The sequence below is a fragment of the Agelaius tricolor genome, unplaced genomic scaffold, assembly GCF_023055355.1.
Source record: "Agelaius tricolor isolate 1412-34295 unplaced genomic scaffold, bAgeTri1.0.p SCAF_2, whole genome shotgun sequence".
NCBI lineage: Eukaryota > Metazoa > Chordata > Aves > Passeriformes > Icteridae > Agelaius > Agelaius tricolor.
Window position 1 is genome coordinate 37,449,886 of NW_027269262.1, and position 20,268 is coordinate 37,470,153.

A 20,268-nucleotide genomic window follows, 5' to 3' on the forward strand; every position below is an offset into this window, starting at 1 on the left:
CTTCTGTCTCTGTTTATGCCTACAAATTCCATTCACTCCCTTTAGTATTATCAGTTATGCTACAGTGTGATGACCTGGTTTACAGAGCCAAAATTAAACACTTTGAGCTCAGTTTCTCACAGGAGAGCTGGAGTTTGCAACATCAGCTTCAAAGTCAACAAATTCTTACAGAGCCAGAGCCCAGAAATAAAAATTTGGATTCCCAGAAGATACAGCCTGGGTAGCCATGTTGCTCATCTGCCTTTATAGCCACAGAAGTGTCCCTCCCAAGTTCCCAAAGCTGCTTTCCCACCCAAGCCATTATTTAAACCTTAGAGAGCAAGAGCCAAACTAGAGCATGATTATTTATTATTCTTTTCGGTAGTACAAAGGCAGCTTTACAAAAATGGCCAGTAGTCACTACCACAGTGAAATTTGTTACAACCTGATTCCCTGTAAATTGAAACCTGCAGGCAGGCATCAACTGTAAGAGACAAACTGCTCTTCCAAATCACTCACAGTCAGCAAAGACAGATGTCTCAGTACAGCCTGAGCACGTTCCAGTGTTGCCCCATAATCTTGATTTCTTGTTTCCAGGACATACCCAGGAATAGGAACCTTGAATTGGCTGGAAGTTCTGCCACTGCTGTGGCTACTTAAACTGCTGAGGGTAAATCATTCCTCTTCATTTACAGGAAAAGTAGATCAATGCAGCAAACTGAAGTGATACAGAGGGATGAAGATGCAGTCCAGGACTGCTGACCAGTTAAGGAATAATCTGTTCATATAAAGTAAGCATTTAGAGAAGTATTTTTGGTGTATCATGTTCCTTGTCAAGTGGAACTGCCCCTTTCCCTCTCCCCCATCAAAGCAGTGGAGTGTTGGTAGAAAAGGGGAGCCATGTAAGACTTGGTAATTGATGACATTTTGCAAGAAAATTCAGACTTCTGATAAACTAGAAGGTGAGGTGTCTAACTTAGTCCTTCAGCTGGGAAACTTCATAGAGGTATGCACCAAGCATCTTCACCCCCTGGATGTAGTTGTACCTGCAAAGAAGAGTTTGCTTTAGCAGTGTCTCCACTGAGCTTTATTTCTAGCAGATGTCCTATTTGCAAAGCCCACACATCAGTCCTATGCACAAGACAAACTCTATGGGAATTGCTGCTGCAGGCAACAGGCACTACTGCCCAAACCCCTACATCCTCCCTGGCAAGACAGAAACAACACCCTTTGGGGAGAGGGTAGCCAAGCTGAGAGACCAAAATATAAAACCTACTTCTGGTTTCAAGAGTATCAATGTAGAAATCAAAATTCAGCTACAAACTAGTTACCCAACCAGTCAGTCATTCTCTCCTGGGGAGGATGACACTCTGCCATCCAGAGAATTAAACAAAAGCAAGAGCTCAGTTCTTGGTGTTTTTCATAACACATGCCAAGACACCCCAGAATAGGAATAGATATTCTCTTACCTATTTAGTTTTTCATTTTGAGAGTGAGCACCATCATCTGCAGCTCCAACAGGAAGCAGCATGACATTCTTGCCTGTGGCTTCTTGAAAAGTAAGGGTAACAGGAATGCTTCCTCCCTCCCTTGTCAGGTCTGGTTCAACTCCAAACACTAGAAAAGCAATACTCTAGTCAGTTTGAAGTCTATTTTTTCCCCACAAACCCTCACTTAAGCCATGATGTTCCCATCTGCACCAGGTGCTGGCCAAGTCAGCCAGACTGCAAAGGCCACAAAACTGTGGAGCTTCTCCCCACAGATGTAGCACTGGAATATTGTCACTGTCAGCCATACACAAAGAATTCATCTGAAGGCCTGTCTGTACTCCAACACAAGTTAAAGTTGCTCTAGCTGCCCAATACAATCTAACTAAACTGATTAAGAGGGGTGCTGTGACCAAACTTCACTGAATTTGGCTTAGCAGGTGATCTGAACCAACAGTCTCATCCTTATGCAAAAGCAACACCACATCAACAAACTTGTCCCAGAAGAGCATACATGAATTTGATATCCAGTATCTCTCCTGCCTGTAATTAAACTTCTGTTTAAAGGTTGCACATGTCATGCTTCCTCACTCAGTGAGCCAAAGTATTAAACATGAGAGCAGAACACTTAATATTCAGCAAACATGACCTCCTCTGTGTTTCTTGAGGTGCTGGAACAAGAGACTTTTAATCCTACCAGTGCTAAGAGAAAAACCCACTGACCTGTCTTCATGGCCCTCCTACCAGCCATGTAGTGGGGGTGGTTGAAGTCTGACACCCAGGGCTTTCCACCATGGCCTAAGTACACTTTGAATTTGTTGGGACTCCGCAGCTCTGCAAACTTTTTGTTCAAGTAGTCTTCAACCTGTAAGAAAGGTTGAATGATCTTATCTACTGGTAGCATTTGTATGAGCACTGGCAAAGCTCACATTCTAAAAGCATCTTAGGGACTTGCAGATCACTACAATTGTGCAGCAATACTTTTCCTATTTTTCTTATTTTGAAGTAATCCAATGATTCTCTGCTCTGAACCAGAATATCTTCTTTAGGCAAATTAACAGCGTATTGTAGAACAATTAGGCAGCATGTCAAACACTGCTGCTCTTGAATATGCATTTCTGGCAGTCCAAGTGCCCCACAATTAGGTTAGCATTTACTCCTAAGCCCTTTTGAGTTCAGAGAAACTGGATAATCAGAGCACTACAACCCACTGGGGCACCACAGGATTCCCTCAGTTATCTCGTGTTGAGGTGCAGTACAGGGAAGATAGTGGGAAAGCAAGTGAACAGAACTGCTTTAGAAAACAGACAAACTCTTCCCCCAAGGCAAGGTGAGCAGAAGTTTAGAGACACTTGTTTGGTTAGCAGCAATCCATCTCAACATACATTCTTTGTGACTTCTTCAGGAGTCATGTTTGGCACAAGCCTGATTGAGAACTTGCCAATCACTTTCCTAGGAATCACAGTCTTGGCACCAGAGGCTGAGAAGGCTCCTTCAATTCCATGGAGAGACAAGGATGGGTATCTCCACCTGTGCATAAGGATCTCTCTCTGTAGAAGCAAAGAGAAAAATGCAAGGTTACATGAGGTTTGACAAGAGTTCCCTAAATTATTTCTTCAACCTAATAAAGAACTTGCAAGAAATAGCATTTTTTCCCATGCAGAAATGCAGCTCATTGAACATCACTCAGAAGCTGTTACTCCCATTAAGCACACATTTTGATAACACAGCTGGGCTCTTCGCACCTTAAGATACTCAGCAGTTCTAGTCTGGCTCTCTCCTAGCTCTGTGGAACTTAGGGGACATGACCAGTCTGATTCTGATTAGGACACAAGCAGCACTTACAAGGTGCTCAAGCACAGTTCGTAGGGAACATTGAAAGCTTTAATTCCCACTGCCTCAGGACAGGCAGGTGCCTTCATCACCAAGACACTGCTTAAGTTGACATTTTCTAAAAGCCTCACCACTGCTCAAACTGAGGCTTACAGTGTGCTTTTCTTTATATCATCAACTGTATTAAAAAGCCTGAACTACAGGCTGATTAAACTGACCACCACTGCCTTCCAGGTACACTTCCTGCATTTAACATAACTGTTACCTTGAGCACAACTGTTCACTACCTTGGATCCTGAACTCAGTGCAGTTGCTGAATTGCCCTGAGCAGACACAGGTGCAGTATCTTCAGCATGAGCTTCACTGCAGAAATGCAGCAGACTCAGAAATTTTGTGTCCATTACATTAACAAGTTGGTTTTTCTCCAGGTACAACCTGCTTACCATCTTCTCTCAAAGCAAATGTAGCTGTCACAGTTCAAATCTCCCAAGCACAGTTGCTTTTTATCTGGAAGTTTCAGTCATTGCTCCCTAGCCCTAAAGCCCTTCTTGCATGTATGCAGCTTAGAAGTCCCTTAGCTGGAATTTCTGTTGAGCCAAGACTGAACAGCTTCAGTTCAGTATCACAAAGAACATCTTGCCAGCTCCTCCTTATATCCAAGCTATAATTCATCCATTACTTTAAAGGACAGGGCTAAGCAAGGAAGTCTGTGTGCTCCCAGTTGATATAAACCTGAGCATGTAAAGACAAGGTTGAGGATATAAGTTGTTACTTATTCCTATTTAAGTTTGAAGTCTCCTGACAGTACTAGGACAGAAGACAGACCTGCACATGTAAACTTGCCTTTTACAACACCTATGCCTGCTTTTTATGACAGGAGATGTATTTACATCTAGGGTTTAAAATTAGTATGTAATACTTGTACCTTGTAAGAGTCAATGCTGTTAAAAGCATTCATTTGGAGAGCTCCCAGGATGAAGATTTAACTTTAGACATGAGTTTATTGAGCTTGAGATTGTTCAAAGATTTGGGCTGCCTAGCTCATGATTACAAAACAGTCCTTGTTTGCCAGGTCTAGGAATATGTTCAGAATGCCAGCCTTGAATTCAGCAAAGCTGGGTTTCAAGCTCTTTTCTCACCTAAGGAGCAATCATCTCTGAGCAACTGCTTTATTTCTGATAACCCACTGAACTTCCTACAGACATAGAAAATCAGACGTTTTGTGTAGATTGTCACCTGACCTCTGGAAAGCTGCCAACATTCTTATCTAGAATTAAGAGAACAGTGTAAAGTTCTGTACCAGTTTCAAATACTATTTATACAGAGTAAGGAGAAAATTTAGAGTTGTCAAGACTATTTGAGTTAAACATGGGATAACCTAGAATAAGTTTTCAAGCACGTAACACTAGCAGTCCCTCTGCAAAGTGTTAAGTATGCAGTCAACAATACAGTAAGCAAAATTATCTTCAAGGCATTGTCACCATTTTGAAGACATCAGATGAATCCTCTGCCTAATAAATTACTTAACACACACACACATCCACAGAAGCTTGTTTCTGGTCTCCTACTAACACAGACAGCTTGATCTAGACAGGGCAGAGGAGAAGTGCAGCACACCTTTGCATCATGCAGAAGTCTTGTTGCTCCTACATCTTTTGCATATTCTGTCAGGTCAAAATCAATCTTCTCATATAATGCCAGCTCCTCATCAGTAACAGGTGCCACAGCTTCATTAACACCTGGGATAAGGATTTTCCCTTTCTTGTCTACAAGAGAACCTGTAAACAAGAAGCACCTAATATCAGTATTCAACCAGAAGACACAAGATGTCATTCCTGGGAGCACTTTCCTTGGGAAACTGAAGTCTGGGCCTTCTGAAAACTCTGTAAAAATGCAATGAAATTTAGACTTCTGTTTTCCAGAGCATGCACCACTGAGCATGGAAGACACTTAAAAGAATTTGCCTGTATCCAAAATGCAATCTTGCTTGCTACTCTATTTAATTCTACTGTTACATTTCACTGGCTGTCTGAAGGTATGATTCCCAAAGAGTTCGGTATCATACCCACAGCAGAATTTGAGAAGACAGCTGATCTAACATGCAAATTTGCAGCAAGGTTTTAGGGAAAACAGAGTAAACTGACAACTTCTTAGCAAGACCTTCACCATGTTTCTGTATCTAAGGCAGTAGCTTTGGATACTTGGCAAGCACCATTTCACTGGTCACTGCTTTGCTACTGCAAACTCAGTCATGCTTGGATGGTTCTTGCTCCCATTTTAAACGCATTTTCAGTGAAACCTGTGTTTTCTTACCCATTAGAGCAATGAGATCTGTCATGGCCTCATGGACCGAACCACCATAAACTCCGGAGTGAAGGTCTTTGTCACAACATTCCACCTGATTGAAGTGAATGAAGATTCAGCACGGAGATTTTGCCATGTAGGGAGGAGACTACAACAGCCAAAGCCCAGCTAGAACTTGATCTGGCCAAGGGTCAAGGAGTATCCCCATCATTTGTTCAAAGCAGAGGGTAGTATAGTATCAGGGGATGAGAAAAAGGCAGGGGTATTTAATGTCGTCTTTGCCTCAGTCTCCAATATCAAGGTCAGCTGTCCTCAGGATGCTCTGCTCCCCTGCTGGAAGTTGGTGATGGGGAGATGAGGGAAGCCCATGATCCATGAGGAGATGGTTAATGACCTGCTATGTCAATTAGCCACCCACAAGTATATGGGCCCAGATGGGATCCACCCCAAAGTACTGAGGGAACTGGTAAAAACTTGTCAAACCACTCTCAATCATCTACCAGCAGTTCTGGTTAACTGGAGATATTCCAGCTGACTGGAAAGCACAAATGTGACATCCATCTATAAGAAGGATGTATGTGGATAAAGATATCTATGCTATGAGACAATCCTTCAGTGAAGTGCTGGTTTATCTTGCTTCACACATCTGAAAGCTATCCCACCCACCCAAGTATCAGATAGAATAGCAAGAGAAGGATGTTTAGGCAATTAGGAAAAACCACTCCATGTAAGTAGCCAGTTTCTTTTCTGAAAAAAGCTACTGGCATGAAAAGGTTTGCACTACCGCTCTTCTCCTGTGGAAAGTTCAGTTTAATAATAATGGATTTGCAGTGTATTTCAGCACTTACCTCTATGAAGTAGTAGCAGATACCTCTCAAACCATAAGTGATACAAGGCTTCTTCTTGCCTAGCCAGTAGTTGTCAGAAATGCAAACATAATCCACATCTTTAAAGAAAGCATCTCGCTGAGCAAAAATCAGTTCATCAAGGCCTTCAGATCCTGATTCTTCCATACCCTCTAGGCAAAACCTAATATTTACTGGAAACTCCTTTGAAATGAAAAACAAGAACAGATTAAGCATGTGAGAACACTTGACTCCTTCAGTGATCTGTAATTTTCATCTGTTGCATTCAAAGAAGAAAAATGGACATGGCTAAAATAACTCCAGTGGAATGACAATGGAATTTGTTAATTATACACAAACTGGTTTAAAGTTTGGATTGTGCTTATGTTGAGGGCACTTACACCTTCATTTGATGGAATTCAAACTCTTCAAAAAAGTATTAAAAAATCATCCCCAAACCCTGTAAGCATGGGAACACAGCAGAAATCTGCTGCCAAAGGTTAGCCACCAGGCTGGGAAAACTAACATGAACCACAGGAATTGCATGCCACAGTAGGAACAGAGCTACCCTGTCTATCCAGTCTAGCATATTCCATATACCTAGACAGCAACTGAGAACTGGTTATTCCTCTCAAAAGCAATAGGAACTTGTCTTGCAAGATTAAGCCAACAGTCTGAGCTATTTGTGATTGCACATTTTCTTTAACAGAAATGTGCAAAGCTCCCAATTTTAGTGTTACTAAGTTAACCCCCTCTTAGAGCTCAGTGGCAGTGAGGCATTAAGTCTTGATAAAGGCCAAAGTAATTTGACATCCTTACGTGATAGTGATCACATTTGATTATTCCTCCTGCTCCACATGTTTGCATATGTATTTTCCTTCCTACATATTTCATTAAAGGAAAATTGTTAGAAGTGCAACCTAAGCATCTATAGGACTAATTTGTCAGCAAGTCAACTTAACCCTACTAGGAAATCAGGAAATTTGCAGGACTATTACATCATTTCTCCAATCAGCTGAATAAGCAGGTTTCCCTCACAAGAGTTTGTGGCTTGGATAAAATTTATTGCTAGACTCAGCTGCACGTGAAAAAGCAGAATATGTTTTGGGCACATACCTGGTTAGTTTGTTGATAAGCCTCCAAGGCATTCAGCCAGGCAAGCACTGGACCTTTGTCATCTGTTGATCCTCTCCCATATAACTTTCCTGTAGAAACAAGATAGAAATTAACCAGTGAGGAAAAAATTAGTATGATGTTTCACCTCTTGCCTAGATGAGAACATTTGGTTTTGGGTAACATTTTTAACCCTGCTTAATGAATAATTTTTGAATAATTTCTGATTCATCATAAGTAGCAGTTTTAGATCCTGCTTCACATACCCTTTCAAGTAGGATAGATACAGGACTGCAATAGTTCTCTCATTTAGAGAGCTTCCCCACCTCTTCCCCCAGCTGCTCCCTTAATAGGAGTTTATTATAACCCAGGAAAAGACATAGCTGCCTTATTTTTCATGATAATATAATTTTCTACAAACACCTCAGTGTATAGAAACAAGTTTTCTGCTTTTAACAGAAATCTATCAAGTATTATGTTCAGTTCAATAATTCTTTGTTTGAATAGTAAAATCTCAGTAGCTAGTTACAAATCATTTCTCTGGATTCTCCAGATAAAAGTGGATCTCTCTAGAAAAGAATTTAGCCAAAGATGAGTTTTGCAGGCCACAGGGAATTCCCAGAAAATGTAGTACGTGGGATCATAGCAGAGGCACTATCAGTGCAACTCAGCTGTGGCTACAATTCCTCAGCACTCCATGTAACCAGTGACAGAACAGGCCAGACAGCTTGCAAATGTAAAGCCATTGGAGAATGTCTCCAGCATGGTCAGGCTCTACAAAGACAAGCCACAGCCTGAGGCGAGTCTAGGTCTTGCTAGGAGATGAGATAACTCAGTTTAGTAACTTGGACTCTGCTGCCTATGAGTAAGTGCCCAAGCAGAACTACTAGTTGCACAGCTACTCCTTTTTCTGGCAATCATTAATGCTTATGGAGCAGGAGTGGTTAATGTCCTTCTATTGATCTGACCTTTAACACTGAGAAAGTGAAATAAAGAAGCTGTCAGCAGGACCAGCTTTTAATAGAAAAGGAAGTTTCAAGTCTTTTTGACTGCTGGCAATGTTGTTTCAACAGGAGATACTGTTCCATTCCTTCATCCCCATGTATGGGAGAGGGACAAATTTTGGGGCACTACCTGTGCAAAAGAGGTTCTGTAGTACCCATAGTAGAGCAGTTAAACACAAGGCAACCCAGAGAGGCTGCTGTGCCACTCCTGTCTCCAGGCATAAAGAAGTTGTGTTGTGTGTTTTTTCTCAATAATGGTTCAAAATTCCTGCAGTCTGACATGACCTTACAGGCTTCAAGCTGTGAACAAGAAATTAGTTCTAAAAAGCTCTCTGGCAACAAGCTGGCACCATGGAAGGCAGCAGTTAAGATTGTGCTGTAGCTACAAGGAAGAAAACATGCAAATTACAGCCTAGACTATCAGAGAAGGAAACAATCCCAAGAGTAGCTGAGATTTTGTAGCTAGACTTTTTTACCATTTCCCCACCTGCACATTTTTACCTCAACATTATCAAATACCCATACCAATTCTAACTCTCCTTCCCTCTTTCAATCAATGGCACAGCTTTGGAACAGTTGAGGAATACCACACTTGTTACAGAAGTGTTCATCAGTTTGTGAAGTCCACTGCTCTTACCATCTCTTTCTACCAGAGTGAAGGGCTCGCTGTCCCAGCCATCCTCCAGTGCTGCTGGCTGAACATCCAGGTGACCATACACACACACTGTCTTCTTGTGTGGATCTGTCCCCAGTGTCCCCAGAACAATTGGCGGTAGGGGGATCTCTGATCCATCAGGCAGCTAGAAATAGGAAGGCAGAAGTTCTAATACAATGTGGAATGCCAGAGTTTTAATCAGATACATCAATTACCTTAATACTATGGAGGTTGTGAGAGTAGAGGCACAGACAGCTAAACAAAATTAATCTACTTAAACCAATTGCCAGAAGCAGGGTGCCAAAGAAGGCCTGGTGGCACCATGCCAGTTAGTTTCCTGACAAGTCCCAGCAACAGCCAAAATGTTCCAAGCCACTTAGAACTGTTAGCTTTGAACTACCAATCCTACATCAGATTTTAGCAGAGCAAGCTGACTGCATGCCAACCTGCTGTATCTAATGCTGACCTAAGCATAAGTGATAAACTCCATTCAATATTGCTTGTCACTGCACTTTCATCCTGTCCACAGTACAGCTCTCTGAACAAAAATTCCCTGACAGTGGTAAGGCTGGGTGTATCATGTGCCTACACCCAAATAAAATCAGCATAACCAACATATTTCTCTGTACCAGCCTACATTGTTACACTAAGGGTAGGGTAGTGCTGATGAACTCAGTTCAAGAGTTCAAGAGTTGAATTTAGCTTAATCCCTTGGAATACCCCATAAGCAATTATCACAAGCTATTCCCAGTCAGCAAGTATTTCCCTTCCGGTGAACATGTACTTCTGTTCAGCACATGGAAGATCAGCTTTGACTTTTTGCTTATATGGGTCCCAAGCTCCAGATTTTTATCAACAGGTTACATGTTCCTTGGCCAGCTGCAGCTCTACATGATTAAAGCCCTACTGCAAGAATTTACAGTAATCAACACAACAAATTGCTGAGCAGCAGTAAAGCAACTTTGATCTGACAAGCTCAGTTGCTTTACATTGTCCCTCACAGATATAGTAGGAACACAAAACACATTGACTAGCTCTCTCTATACTTAATAAAAAAGAACACTGAAAGTAACTCTTGCAGATTAAAGTTACCTAATAAAAATATTACATATAAAACTCTAAAATCAGTTCTTGCTACCCAAAAGCTACAGTGATGAAAAAAACAACTTTGTCTCTGAATTAACTGAAATGCTTTTGATGGGGTTTTAGGCTGTAGGTAGTAGCAGAGCTAGAATTAACCCATAGATTCCCTCAAAGTCAGCTGTTGTCCTGCTGGAACCTGTAGCTACAAACAGGTATAATTCAATTGCCCAAAGCAAAAACTGCTCAGAAGGTTCCCATAAACACAGATCTCACTCAGCAATCTTTCACACCAATTACAAGGACAATCTTCTAAAACTAGTAAACATTCCAGCACAAGGTTTTTAATGCCACTATCCAAATCCTAGCCTAACAATTGTGGTATGGGTCTTGATCTGAGGGAGGTAGTGGCTAAGCACTTCAGAGGAGGAGCATACCAAGCGGGTATTTCTCTGGGATGAGATTATCATTATCATTCTTATAGGCATGTACATTTCTCAGGGGAAAAAAAAGCAGTCTGGACAGCCAAAAATAAGGAGAGAAGTAATTCTTTAAATGATACTTTTGTATCTAGCAAGGCAGCAATGCAATCCTGTGACAAATGTAACACTTCTGAAAGTCCAGAAGTCTTTTGGCAGACTTACTGAAACTTCAGTAAGTATCTTTACAGTCTATGGGTCTAAGGACAAATAGGAGCCTGTTGTTTAAATGTCTAACATTTTTGATGCAGGCGCTCTATTCATGTTCAGTTCAAAAAGTATTTAAAACACATTTAATACAGTCCAAAATTTAATTCAACATCTTTAAGTGGGTCCCAAGGTTTACTATAAACAAAGGTTTTTAACAGAACATTCAGACTGTGTGGCAGCAAAGACATTATCCTACACCCCAACAGGCTACTGCCTTTCTAGGCCACTGCCCACAGGACCTTTGTGTGGTGATCCCAACCCAGAAGCCCATCAGGCACCAAGGAATTAGTGGCCCACAAAGACAACCTGAATAGCCCAAGGACTGTGCCATGCTATGCTGCACACACAGTTTCACCTTCCTGCCTGTATTGTGCTGTGCATATCCCTGGACTGCAGGATAAACAGAGCCACTTGGCTGCAACCTGAAGGCAGCTCTCACTAGGCACTAGGGATTACATCACCTGTCCTTGACTTAACCTAAAAGTGCATCAAGAAATTCTCACAAAAAATCCCTTCTGTTAGTGGAACTGAACAGCCAGAATAAATAAAATGGAAAAAAATTTCCATGCGTGGGATCTGCACAGTATGTTGGATGCTGGTTGGGTGCTGCTAGATGCTGCACAGCTTGGAGATTCCAGTATCTGCAGGGACATAAGAGTGTCCACATTATCATCTTTCTTTATAGTGATAAGTCCAATAAACAGCCTTTCAAAGGAGTCTAGGTGCCTTTCATACTGGGGAACATAAGAAACCAGCACTTCCTCATGCAAAACACCTTGTGTTCTAAAGAGATTTTTTCCCTACTAAGCTGCCATGGAGATGCTCACGTACCTTTTGTTTGCCAATATCCATAAGTTTGGTTGTGCCTCCCAGTCGCTCAATCTCCTTGGCAGCAACTTCCATCATGTGCTTGATTTCACCCCTCTTCTCTGGCCATGCTGACACACTCTGGATTGCCACCCACTCTGCCAGGCGCTGCAGAGATGGAAGAGCTACAGGTTTAACTGCACAACAGGCACCATGCAAATACCACCACACACCTCGTGATTCAACAAACACTGGTTTAAGCCAAGCTCAAATTGAAGCAAATCAGCTCTGTCCCTGCTCAAAGAACTTGTAACCAATAATATTACTCTCAGGAAGTTCTCTAAAACCTCACTTGCCTACAGCTGTCCCTGCTGCATAGCATAAAGTCTACAGAGATATCAAATAAGCTTAAGAGTATCACAACTTGTGCCTGTTGTGCCCTTTACATTTTTCTTTAAGTATCCAGAAGCAGCTAAAGTCTTTTGGGCCTCTCAAAAAGGCCACTTTAGCTTCTTCTCCCTGCATGAGTTCAGCAAGAACAACTGGCAGAAATCAAGCTGAACACTTGGCACAGTTCATGCCTCAGTTCACAGTGCTGTACCACTGATTCCTTCATGGATGAAAGGGATTACAACACAACCTGTAACTAAACAGCAGGTCAAGCAGCAAAGTACCTCTTTGGAGAGGGCAACCTCTCCCTCTGTACCCCAGCATAAGTTGTTTTATACAAGAAAGCTTTTTTTCCAGCCTCATTTATAACATTTCATTGCCCATCTCCAAAGGGAAGAAACTATAAACCCAGTTTGGCATTCAGAAACCAGTGTCAGCTTCCTGTACCTCTAAATATATACTATACCATATATATACCATATACTAATAGATCATTTCCTAATAAATTTATCATGGACATTAAAGTTTTTAAACAGAACTATGCCTAAATTTAAGAAACAGTTTTCTGGCCTGACTCAAATCCCTCACACTTGCTGCTTGCTCTCCCCCAGTACTTGACATTATTACTGGGTATATCATAGAGATGTAACAACAAGCTTGAAGCTGTTCACCTAACTTCTAATATCCCATAGCTGCCCATGCTGCAGGAAAAAACTGAAAAAAACTTACCTGAACATAGAGGTCCTGGTGTTCATCAATGTATTTAAAGAGGGTTTCCAGAGCAGACATTTTTGGACTAGTTTTCAGAGCAGTGTTGCTGAAGATTCTGTGACAGAAAAATAATTTAGCTTTCACAGGGTTGAGAAGTGACAGTCAGTAATCAAGAGCCACAGGAGACTTTCACCTTTCAGCTTCTAATGCCACACACCAAGCTGTACTAACATAAAACTTGAGGCCTCTCCCTTTCATGAAATCACCACAGTGAAGTGGCTAAACAAAAGCATATTTAAATTTCAACACCACTCTTTATGCCTCTCCTCTCAAAATAACTTTCAAAGTTGAACTGAGCAGTCTTGTCTCTAGAGATACTTCAATGAAATCATACACTTCATTTCACTGCAGACTTACAGGCAAAATTACTTGAGTAAAATGCAACTTCAAAGAGTAGATTTCATTATGAGTTCAACTAATAGCATGCCATAGGCTTGAATGCTGGTAGCCAGGTCCAAGAAAGCACCACACTTTGTGCTCTGCAGAGGAGGTTAAAAACAATAGCTGGAAAATTGTGTTTTCTTCAGCCTTAAGTCTCAGCCTGCCAGATTTCACAAATAAGGTCAGAATGAAGCCATGGGAACAGAGGCCAGCCCCAGCAGGTCATGAGCAAGTTATCAGTGACTACTTCAGTGCCACCACTTCCTTCTTTTGTTTTTATTTCAACTGAGGTTCACATGAGAAAACCCAAGACTCCTTATCAGTTTACTGTCTTCCTTACCATATTGAAAAGAAATACTGCCCACTAAAGCAACAAAGCAAACAAGTTTAAGCTTAACTCTCAAGCTAGAGCTAAAGAGACAGCACCTCATCTAAGCCAGGAAAACAATGAGCTTTACAAATCCCAGAATGGCTAAGGTTGAAAGGGACACTGGAGGTCAGCTGCTCTAAGATGTGGCCCTATAGCACACTACTCAGGATAGCGTCCAGGAGCCTCTTTGAGTAACCCCAGAGGAGGCTCCCTGAAGTGTGCCTCTAGAATCCAAGCGCCTGGACTAGGAGGAAAAACTCCAGTGCCCATGTAATAGAAGCATGTTCAGCAGCTCCAGCCACCATCATTCAGTATTTTGTTGAGTCAGCTTTATGCCAGATCCTTTAAGCCTTTCTTCTGCTTCTACACAGTAGTCACAAGACAGTTGTTAAAACATCTGACTGCTTGTCTTAGGATTTCTTGAGCAGCTGACTACTCTGCATATCTGAAACAAATCCTTTTCAGCTGCAACTTGTCCCACATAATATACTGCAATACATGCACCACCTCAAATTTCCTTTCAAGCAAGGTTGTACCTGCACAGATACTGGTGTTTGACATACAAAAATCCTTTCCCTCACCAGAGACATCATCAATTTAATTTAAAGCATCCATCAAGTTTAAATTTGGATAACTACTTTGAAACACGAATTAGAACAACCTCAAATCATCAGACAGGTAAGCACTCCCTTTAACAGTCATGAAAACTGAACACCTTCAGAAGGACTACATAGACATAACCAAGTTAAAGCAATGCTTCTCACTGAAGCTGGGGCTCCCTAATGAAGCCACTCTCCTCACACACAGTTAGAGCTCGGGCAGGATTCATGTGGAGCTTTTCAGGAAATCACCCCACAGGTATCAGTCCAGGGCATCTGACCCTCCCCTTCATTCAACTAGTTTCTATAGCAACCTCAGGGCTCCAGCTCCACAGCACAGACACAAAACACAAGGTACATGGAGGCTGACTTTCTGTCCAACACAAACAAGATCTGAACTACTTGTTAAGTCAGGGACTACTTTAAATATCACCTTAACCATAGTTAAATAGCTCTGAAATCACAAGGGCATTGAATCACACAAGTCACACGGAAGAGCTGCAAAGTAGCCTGCTCCAGAAAGCTTCACACTACAAAAAGTAAGTATTGGTTACTACAGAGTAAAAGCCTGGATGTTACTTCCCCCTTCATCTTCAAAACCAGGGTCTGAACTTCCGGTAAGTCCTTTAGGAGAGCTGAACCCTTCCTACTTATGCAGAAGAGGCTCTAGAGTTTTATCTTTTCACAGGACTACAGAAGTTGCACCTTGAAATAAAACAACCCAAGGGACTATCATTGCACCATTACAACTTCGCCCTCCTTATCCACAAGCAACATGAATATCCCAGAGGAGACAGCACTGAACCAAGAGTGCTCTGCAGCCACCATGGAGCCCCATGCTCAGGTCGCAGGCTCAGCATTTCGGGCCGAGGCTGACCTGAAGGTTAAACGCGGGTTTCTCTACAGGGTTTTGCAGCACTGGGACGAGGTCCCCGCAGCCCCCAGGTCGGTGACAGCCTCGGGACGGGAGGGAAGGAGGCAGGGCACGGCAGCCTCCCTAAGGACAGCGCAGGGGGAGGGCTCACGGGGAGCGAGAGCGGCAGTGAGGAAGGGGGCAGGAGCGGAGAGGCAGGCGCAGCTTCTCTCCGGGGACATCCACGGTGCCGCCGTGCCCCAAGGCCGAACAGACCGGGAGACACGGAGCAAGGCCCGGCCCGCCGGCGGCGCCGCGCACCCGGCATTCCCGGCTCCTCCCCGCCAGGCCGCGCAGGGGCAGTGACAGGGCCAGGGCCGGCCACTTACGCCGGTGCCGCCGCACGACAAGACCAAGGGACGCGGTTCCCCCGACTCCTCCCGACACTCACCCACAGCAGCCACGCGGCCCCGGCTTCCACCTGGAGTAAAGAAACCACGGCCTCCCACGGTGCCTTAAATACCCCCGTGCCAGCCCCGCCCCGCAGCACGTACCGCGCCGTGCCCGCCAATCCGCGGGCAAGGAGCTTCTCGGGGGTGGAGCTTGAGCCAAGGAGGGGCGGGGCCTCATCACGGGGCTGCGGCCTGCCGGGGGGCGGCCCTGTGGGGCGGGGCCGGAATAACACAGGGGTGTAATAAAGGGGAATTTAATATATAGGCGAATATAACATGGGGTACAATATAACAGACTGGCAGACACCAGTCTGGACAACTGAATTATTCCAGTTGAAGCTGGGAGTATCCCTATGATCTTCCTACATTTGTGGTTTAGATAGGTTTAAAAGATTTAGATGTGGTTTAGACAGGTTCCTAGAATCAGAATTAATTATAGAATATGCTGCATTGGAATGGATCCACAAGGATCGTCAAAGTCCAATTTCTGGCCCTGCACAGCACATCCCCAAGAATCACACCTGTGCCTGAGAGCACTGTCCAAATGCTTCCTGAACTGTGTCAGGCTGGTGCTGTGACCACTTCCCTGGGGAGCCTGTGCCACTGTGGTGTCCTGTCACTTGTCACCACAGGGAAGAGATCAGTGCCTGCTCCTCCTCTTCCCCTCACAAGGAAGTCATAACAGCAGTGAGGTTTCCCTTCAGTCTCCTCTTCTCCAGGTTGAACAGACCAAGTGACCTCAGGTGCTCCTCACACAGCTTCCCCTCAAGGCCCTTCACCATCTTCATTGCCCTCCTTTGGACACTCTCTAAGGGCTTAATGTCGTTTTTATATTGTGGCACCCAAAACTGCCCCCAGCACTGGAGGTGAGGCTGCCCCAGCTCAGAGCAGAGCAGGAAAATCCCCCCACTTGCCCCACGGGAGATGCTGTTGCTGATGTCCCCAGGACACTCCTGGCCCTCCTGGCTGCCAGGGCACTGCTCAGATTCAATTGTCATCAACCAGAACCCCCAGGTCCCTTTCCGTGGCACTGTTTTCCAGCGTCTCGTTCCCTGGCCTGTATGTACAACCAGGATGAAATGAGATAGCTGGGAGCTCAAGAGCTGGAAAAAAGTGAGAAACAGTGGGGCATGCTAGGTGGTCTGTGAGCTGCCATGGGGGAGAGCTGCATCATTTGGGATCATGGCTGGTGGTGCTGTGTGGGGTAAGGTAAGTGCTGGGGCCTTGCACGAAGCAGGTCTGGCTGTAGGCCATGCTGAGCCAGAGATTCTCAGTTGATGCCAGCCTTGGTTTGTCCCCCAGGATTTATCTGGAGCTGGGGCTGCCCTGGTGCCCCCCAGATACCTGGCTCCTGGCTGGGGATGGGATGGGATGGGATGGGATGGGATGGGATGGGATGGGATGGGATGGGATGGGATGGGATGGGATAGGCCCTGGCTGCCAGGTTCCCATGGGGAGCTCCTGCCACTCTTGGCAGCCCAGACTCTGAGGAGCCCCTGACACCAGGACACCTGGCACTGTTCTGTGTTGGTGGGAGAACAGATGGCAAAATGTACCCAAAATGGACAAATGGAACTTAGAAACTGGAGTAAAGTTTCTATTTACACTTATGTTGGGGAAAAATCTTGCCTGGGAGCAACAAGGGAAAAAAGATTAAAAAATAAAAAAAAAATTAAAAGGAAAGGGAAAAGCAGTTTGTTGTATTTATGAAGGGTATTAAGTGACATGACACAGAATGATTGGTGACCTATTTTATTTTCATGTTCCTACATGGAAGTAGTCTTTGGTACTTTTCACCCACATCCTCAAAAAAATTCACAAGCCAAAATAAGAATCAAGGACACGAGCTCACAAAAGAAAGGCATTAAAGAAACATTTGTTGTGTGGCAAATATTGTGCACTGTATTATCACAGCTTTCTGCAAGCCTGTATTGATCTAAATCCACAAAGGATTATGTGAAGAACAAACACAAAAACCACACAGTAACTTACCTGAGGGAAAGCTACAACTTTTTTTGAAAGATAACAGGCCCAATTATCAGCTTTGAGAGCCTTGTAAATTGTCTTTATGGAAACACAGTTTTGTTTTACAAGGCTGTTAATTTGGAGGTGAAAATAGCGTATGCATACATAAAAACCCTTTGGGAATAGAGGAGAAAGGAGGGGTGTGAAAACACACATTTATCAGAAATGGTTTAGGGACAGGGGATGACAAAGCAAAGTAAAAAGAAAATATAAGGATGCTCAGCATTCTCTGGTCCTGACAGAGATATCTAAACATCTAAGCTGCTCTATATTTTTTTTTAATATCTTGTCCTTGAAATAGTTTTGTTCCAAAGAAATAATTTGTAGGTACTTGTGTCATTGCTTTTAATCACAGGGATGTAGCATGTATGAGTCAGCTGAAGCAGTAGCAGCAGAGTAAGTGAGGAGCCTGAAACATAAGCACTTGTCTGGGAGAGGACAACTGTGTGAATCAGCTTTTTAGATGGCTTGGACTGAGAGCCACAGGGCTGTGGGAGGCCATCAGAAATGCCATTACTAGTGTGGCTGTCCCTTCTGAAAAATTCCATGCAAAATGATGAAAGGGAACAAAAAGTTTCTATGGACACTACAGTACACATGCAAAACTCACTCTCACTTCTTTTGAAATTAATTTCAAGTGGTGGTCATGTCCCTGTTTGCAGGTGTTTGCCATCTAAACATTTCACATTGCTCAATTTTTTTGTCTTTTACATGAGATAAAGTCACAACATCTACTTTAGTGCACTTCTGAGCATCACTGAAAGCTGAAATTAGTTGTCTTCAGCCTCTTTATTGTATCTTGCTATTTCCTGCTCTGTCTTCCCCTTTCCCCTTTATTTTTTACATTTCTGCTTAGGTGAATCACAAGCTAAACTTTCTAAACATTGGTTGCTATATAAACCATACAACCATACAATCATAAACTGCTAGCCTGAAAGGAAAGATTGTAAATATGGATGTGCAGAACAGCTAAGCTTTGCTGGATTTCTTTGCTTTCCTGCAAACAATAGTTTTTGAGCTAGTGACAGCAAATTTAAAGAAGGATGTTTAAGGAAGTCCTCACTGGTTGCTTCAATCCCTTCTAAACTGTGTCCTATTTACATCACACCCATGTGCACGTGCCTATGTGGACATTTTGACTCCATTAACATTGCTTACCTTAAGTAAACCCACTTCTGCTGGGTTTGATTTTGTTGGCTAAAGGTGAACAGAGCTGCTTACCCCTGGAAATTGCATTGCCACTGGCATTCCAGCAACATTAGCTTTACCTATTACCCCTGGCTTTTCAAAACCAGGTGGCCTCAAAGCCCAAACTCATTTAGAGCATTATCACTAAACCAAAACAAATCAAAGTATCATTTACTATCCAGTCAGTACTTTGGCTTCAGAGGTAACCTTGCCCTGGCCTCCAAAAAAAGCAGGGCTGCTCATGTGAGGTGCTGTAATTGTAGAGTGCTGAACACTTGGGCGTGTTCATGCCCTCCCTAATCTACATATGCATGTGTGCCATGCAGTAATTAATGAGCTTGCTCCTCACGAGCTTCTTCCAACCAAATAATTTTTAATAGGTGATTAATCAAAATACAGGGCAGATTACATTTAACCTAGACTCAACCATGTAGAAAATGTTGATGTTTACATGGGAGACCCCAGTGTGGGGTGTCTTTGTACTCAAGTCTCTGGTCAGAACCCAATTAGAATGCTCCATGGCACTTCACTGGACTCTGCACTCAGCTTTTGCTGTTGTGAAGGTGCACACAGAGGAATGCTGCAGCTGAGATAAGATCTGAATCAAAATCGTGAATCCTGGTCCTGTGATCTTTCTTCCTATCCTTGCATATTGGAGCACTAATGTGAAATGAAACCTGTGTGGCTGAGTAGCCCAAGTAATAGTACATGCTAAAGGACTCCCCTCCCTCCCTCTGCTCCTTCCCTTCCTCAACCATTCAGTGACTGCTCCTTTTGTGTCCTCTTACTATGCTGAACCTGACAAGTGAGGGACTTCTACTCCCTGGGGTTCCATCCAGTCCAGCTCAGGACAGAGACATGTGCACTGTCTTGCGTGAGCCCCCACAGTGCTGTGCCACTGTGGAGCAGACAGACACACAGGGTGGCTGTGTTCTGCTGTGCTAGGTTGTCTCTCTGGCTCGGTTGCCACAAGCATGAGGAGCTAATTTGCCCTGCAGTGGTGGGTTGGATACTCAGGAGGCCCAGCACACTCACTGAACTTCTCCTTCCTCACCAATCCCTACACACCTCCTCCTGTCCCCAGCCTCCCAGCTCAGTGGTTGACATAGAAAACTTTTCTGCATCTCTGGTTACCCCTGTATCAATAAGGTTGTAACTTTTCTCATAAAAATCAGCTTGCTGCAACTATAGACCCTCCAGTATCTTAACAAAGTACCAAAACATCCTGGATTACTCAGCCTTCAGCAGTCACTAATTGCTTAACTAAGTCAGTTCAGGACACCATAGATCTTGAAATCTTTCATCCTAGGCACTAGATTTATCTGCAAACCATGACAGCATAAAGTAGAATACGAGGGTCTTGATGTGCACTGCTGGATTTGCTCCTTTTTTCCTGGCTTTATATAAGGTGTTTTTGCCCTTCCCCAGAAGTGCCATTTTGTT

At 43.5% G+C, this 20,268-nt stretch overlaps 1 protein-coding gene across 2 annotated transcripts; it reads right to left on the reverse strand.

Annotated features, from left to right (window-relative positions):
- Nucleotides 1–331: 331 nt before the first annotated feature.
- On the reverse strand, nt 332–15,674 carry CNDP2 (carnosine dipeptidase 2). Of its 2 annotated transcripts, none has more exons than XM_071456329.1 (12): nt 15,612–15,674; nt 12,916–13,012; nt 11,821–11,964; nt 9,203–9,365; nt 7,565–7,653; nt 6,452–6,652; nt 5,613–5,697; nt 4,917–5,077; nt 2,852–3,016; nt 2,190–2,331; nt 1,449–1,596; nt 332–1,025 (listed from the first exon to the last, which is right to left on the reverse strand). In XM_071456329.1, exons 2-12 carry the CDS (start codon nt 12,973–12,975, stop codon nt 956–958), a joined length of 1,428 nt encoding a protein of 475 aa, XP_071312430.1. In that variant the 5' UTR covers nt 12,976–13,012; nt 15,612–15,674; the 3' UTR covers nt 332–955. The 2 variants fall into 2 exon arrangements, with proteins under 2 accessions (XP_071312430.1, XP_071312428.1); XM_071456327.1 differs by lacking the exon at nt 15,612–15,674 and adding an exon at nt 15,185–15,280.
- Between the last annotated feature and the right edge of the window lie 4,594 nt (nt 15,675–20,268).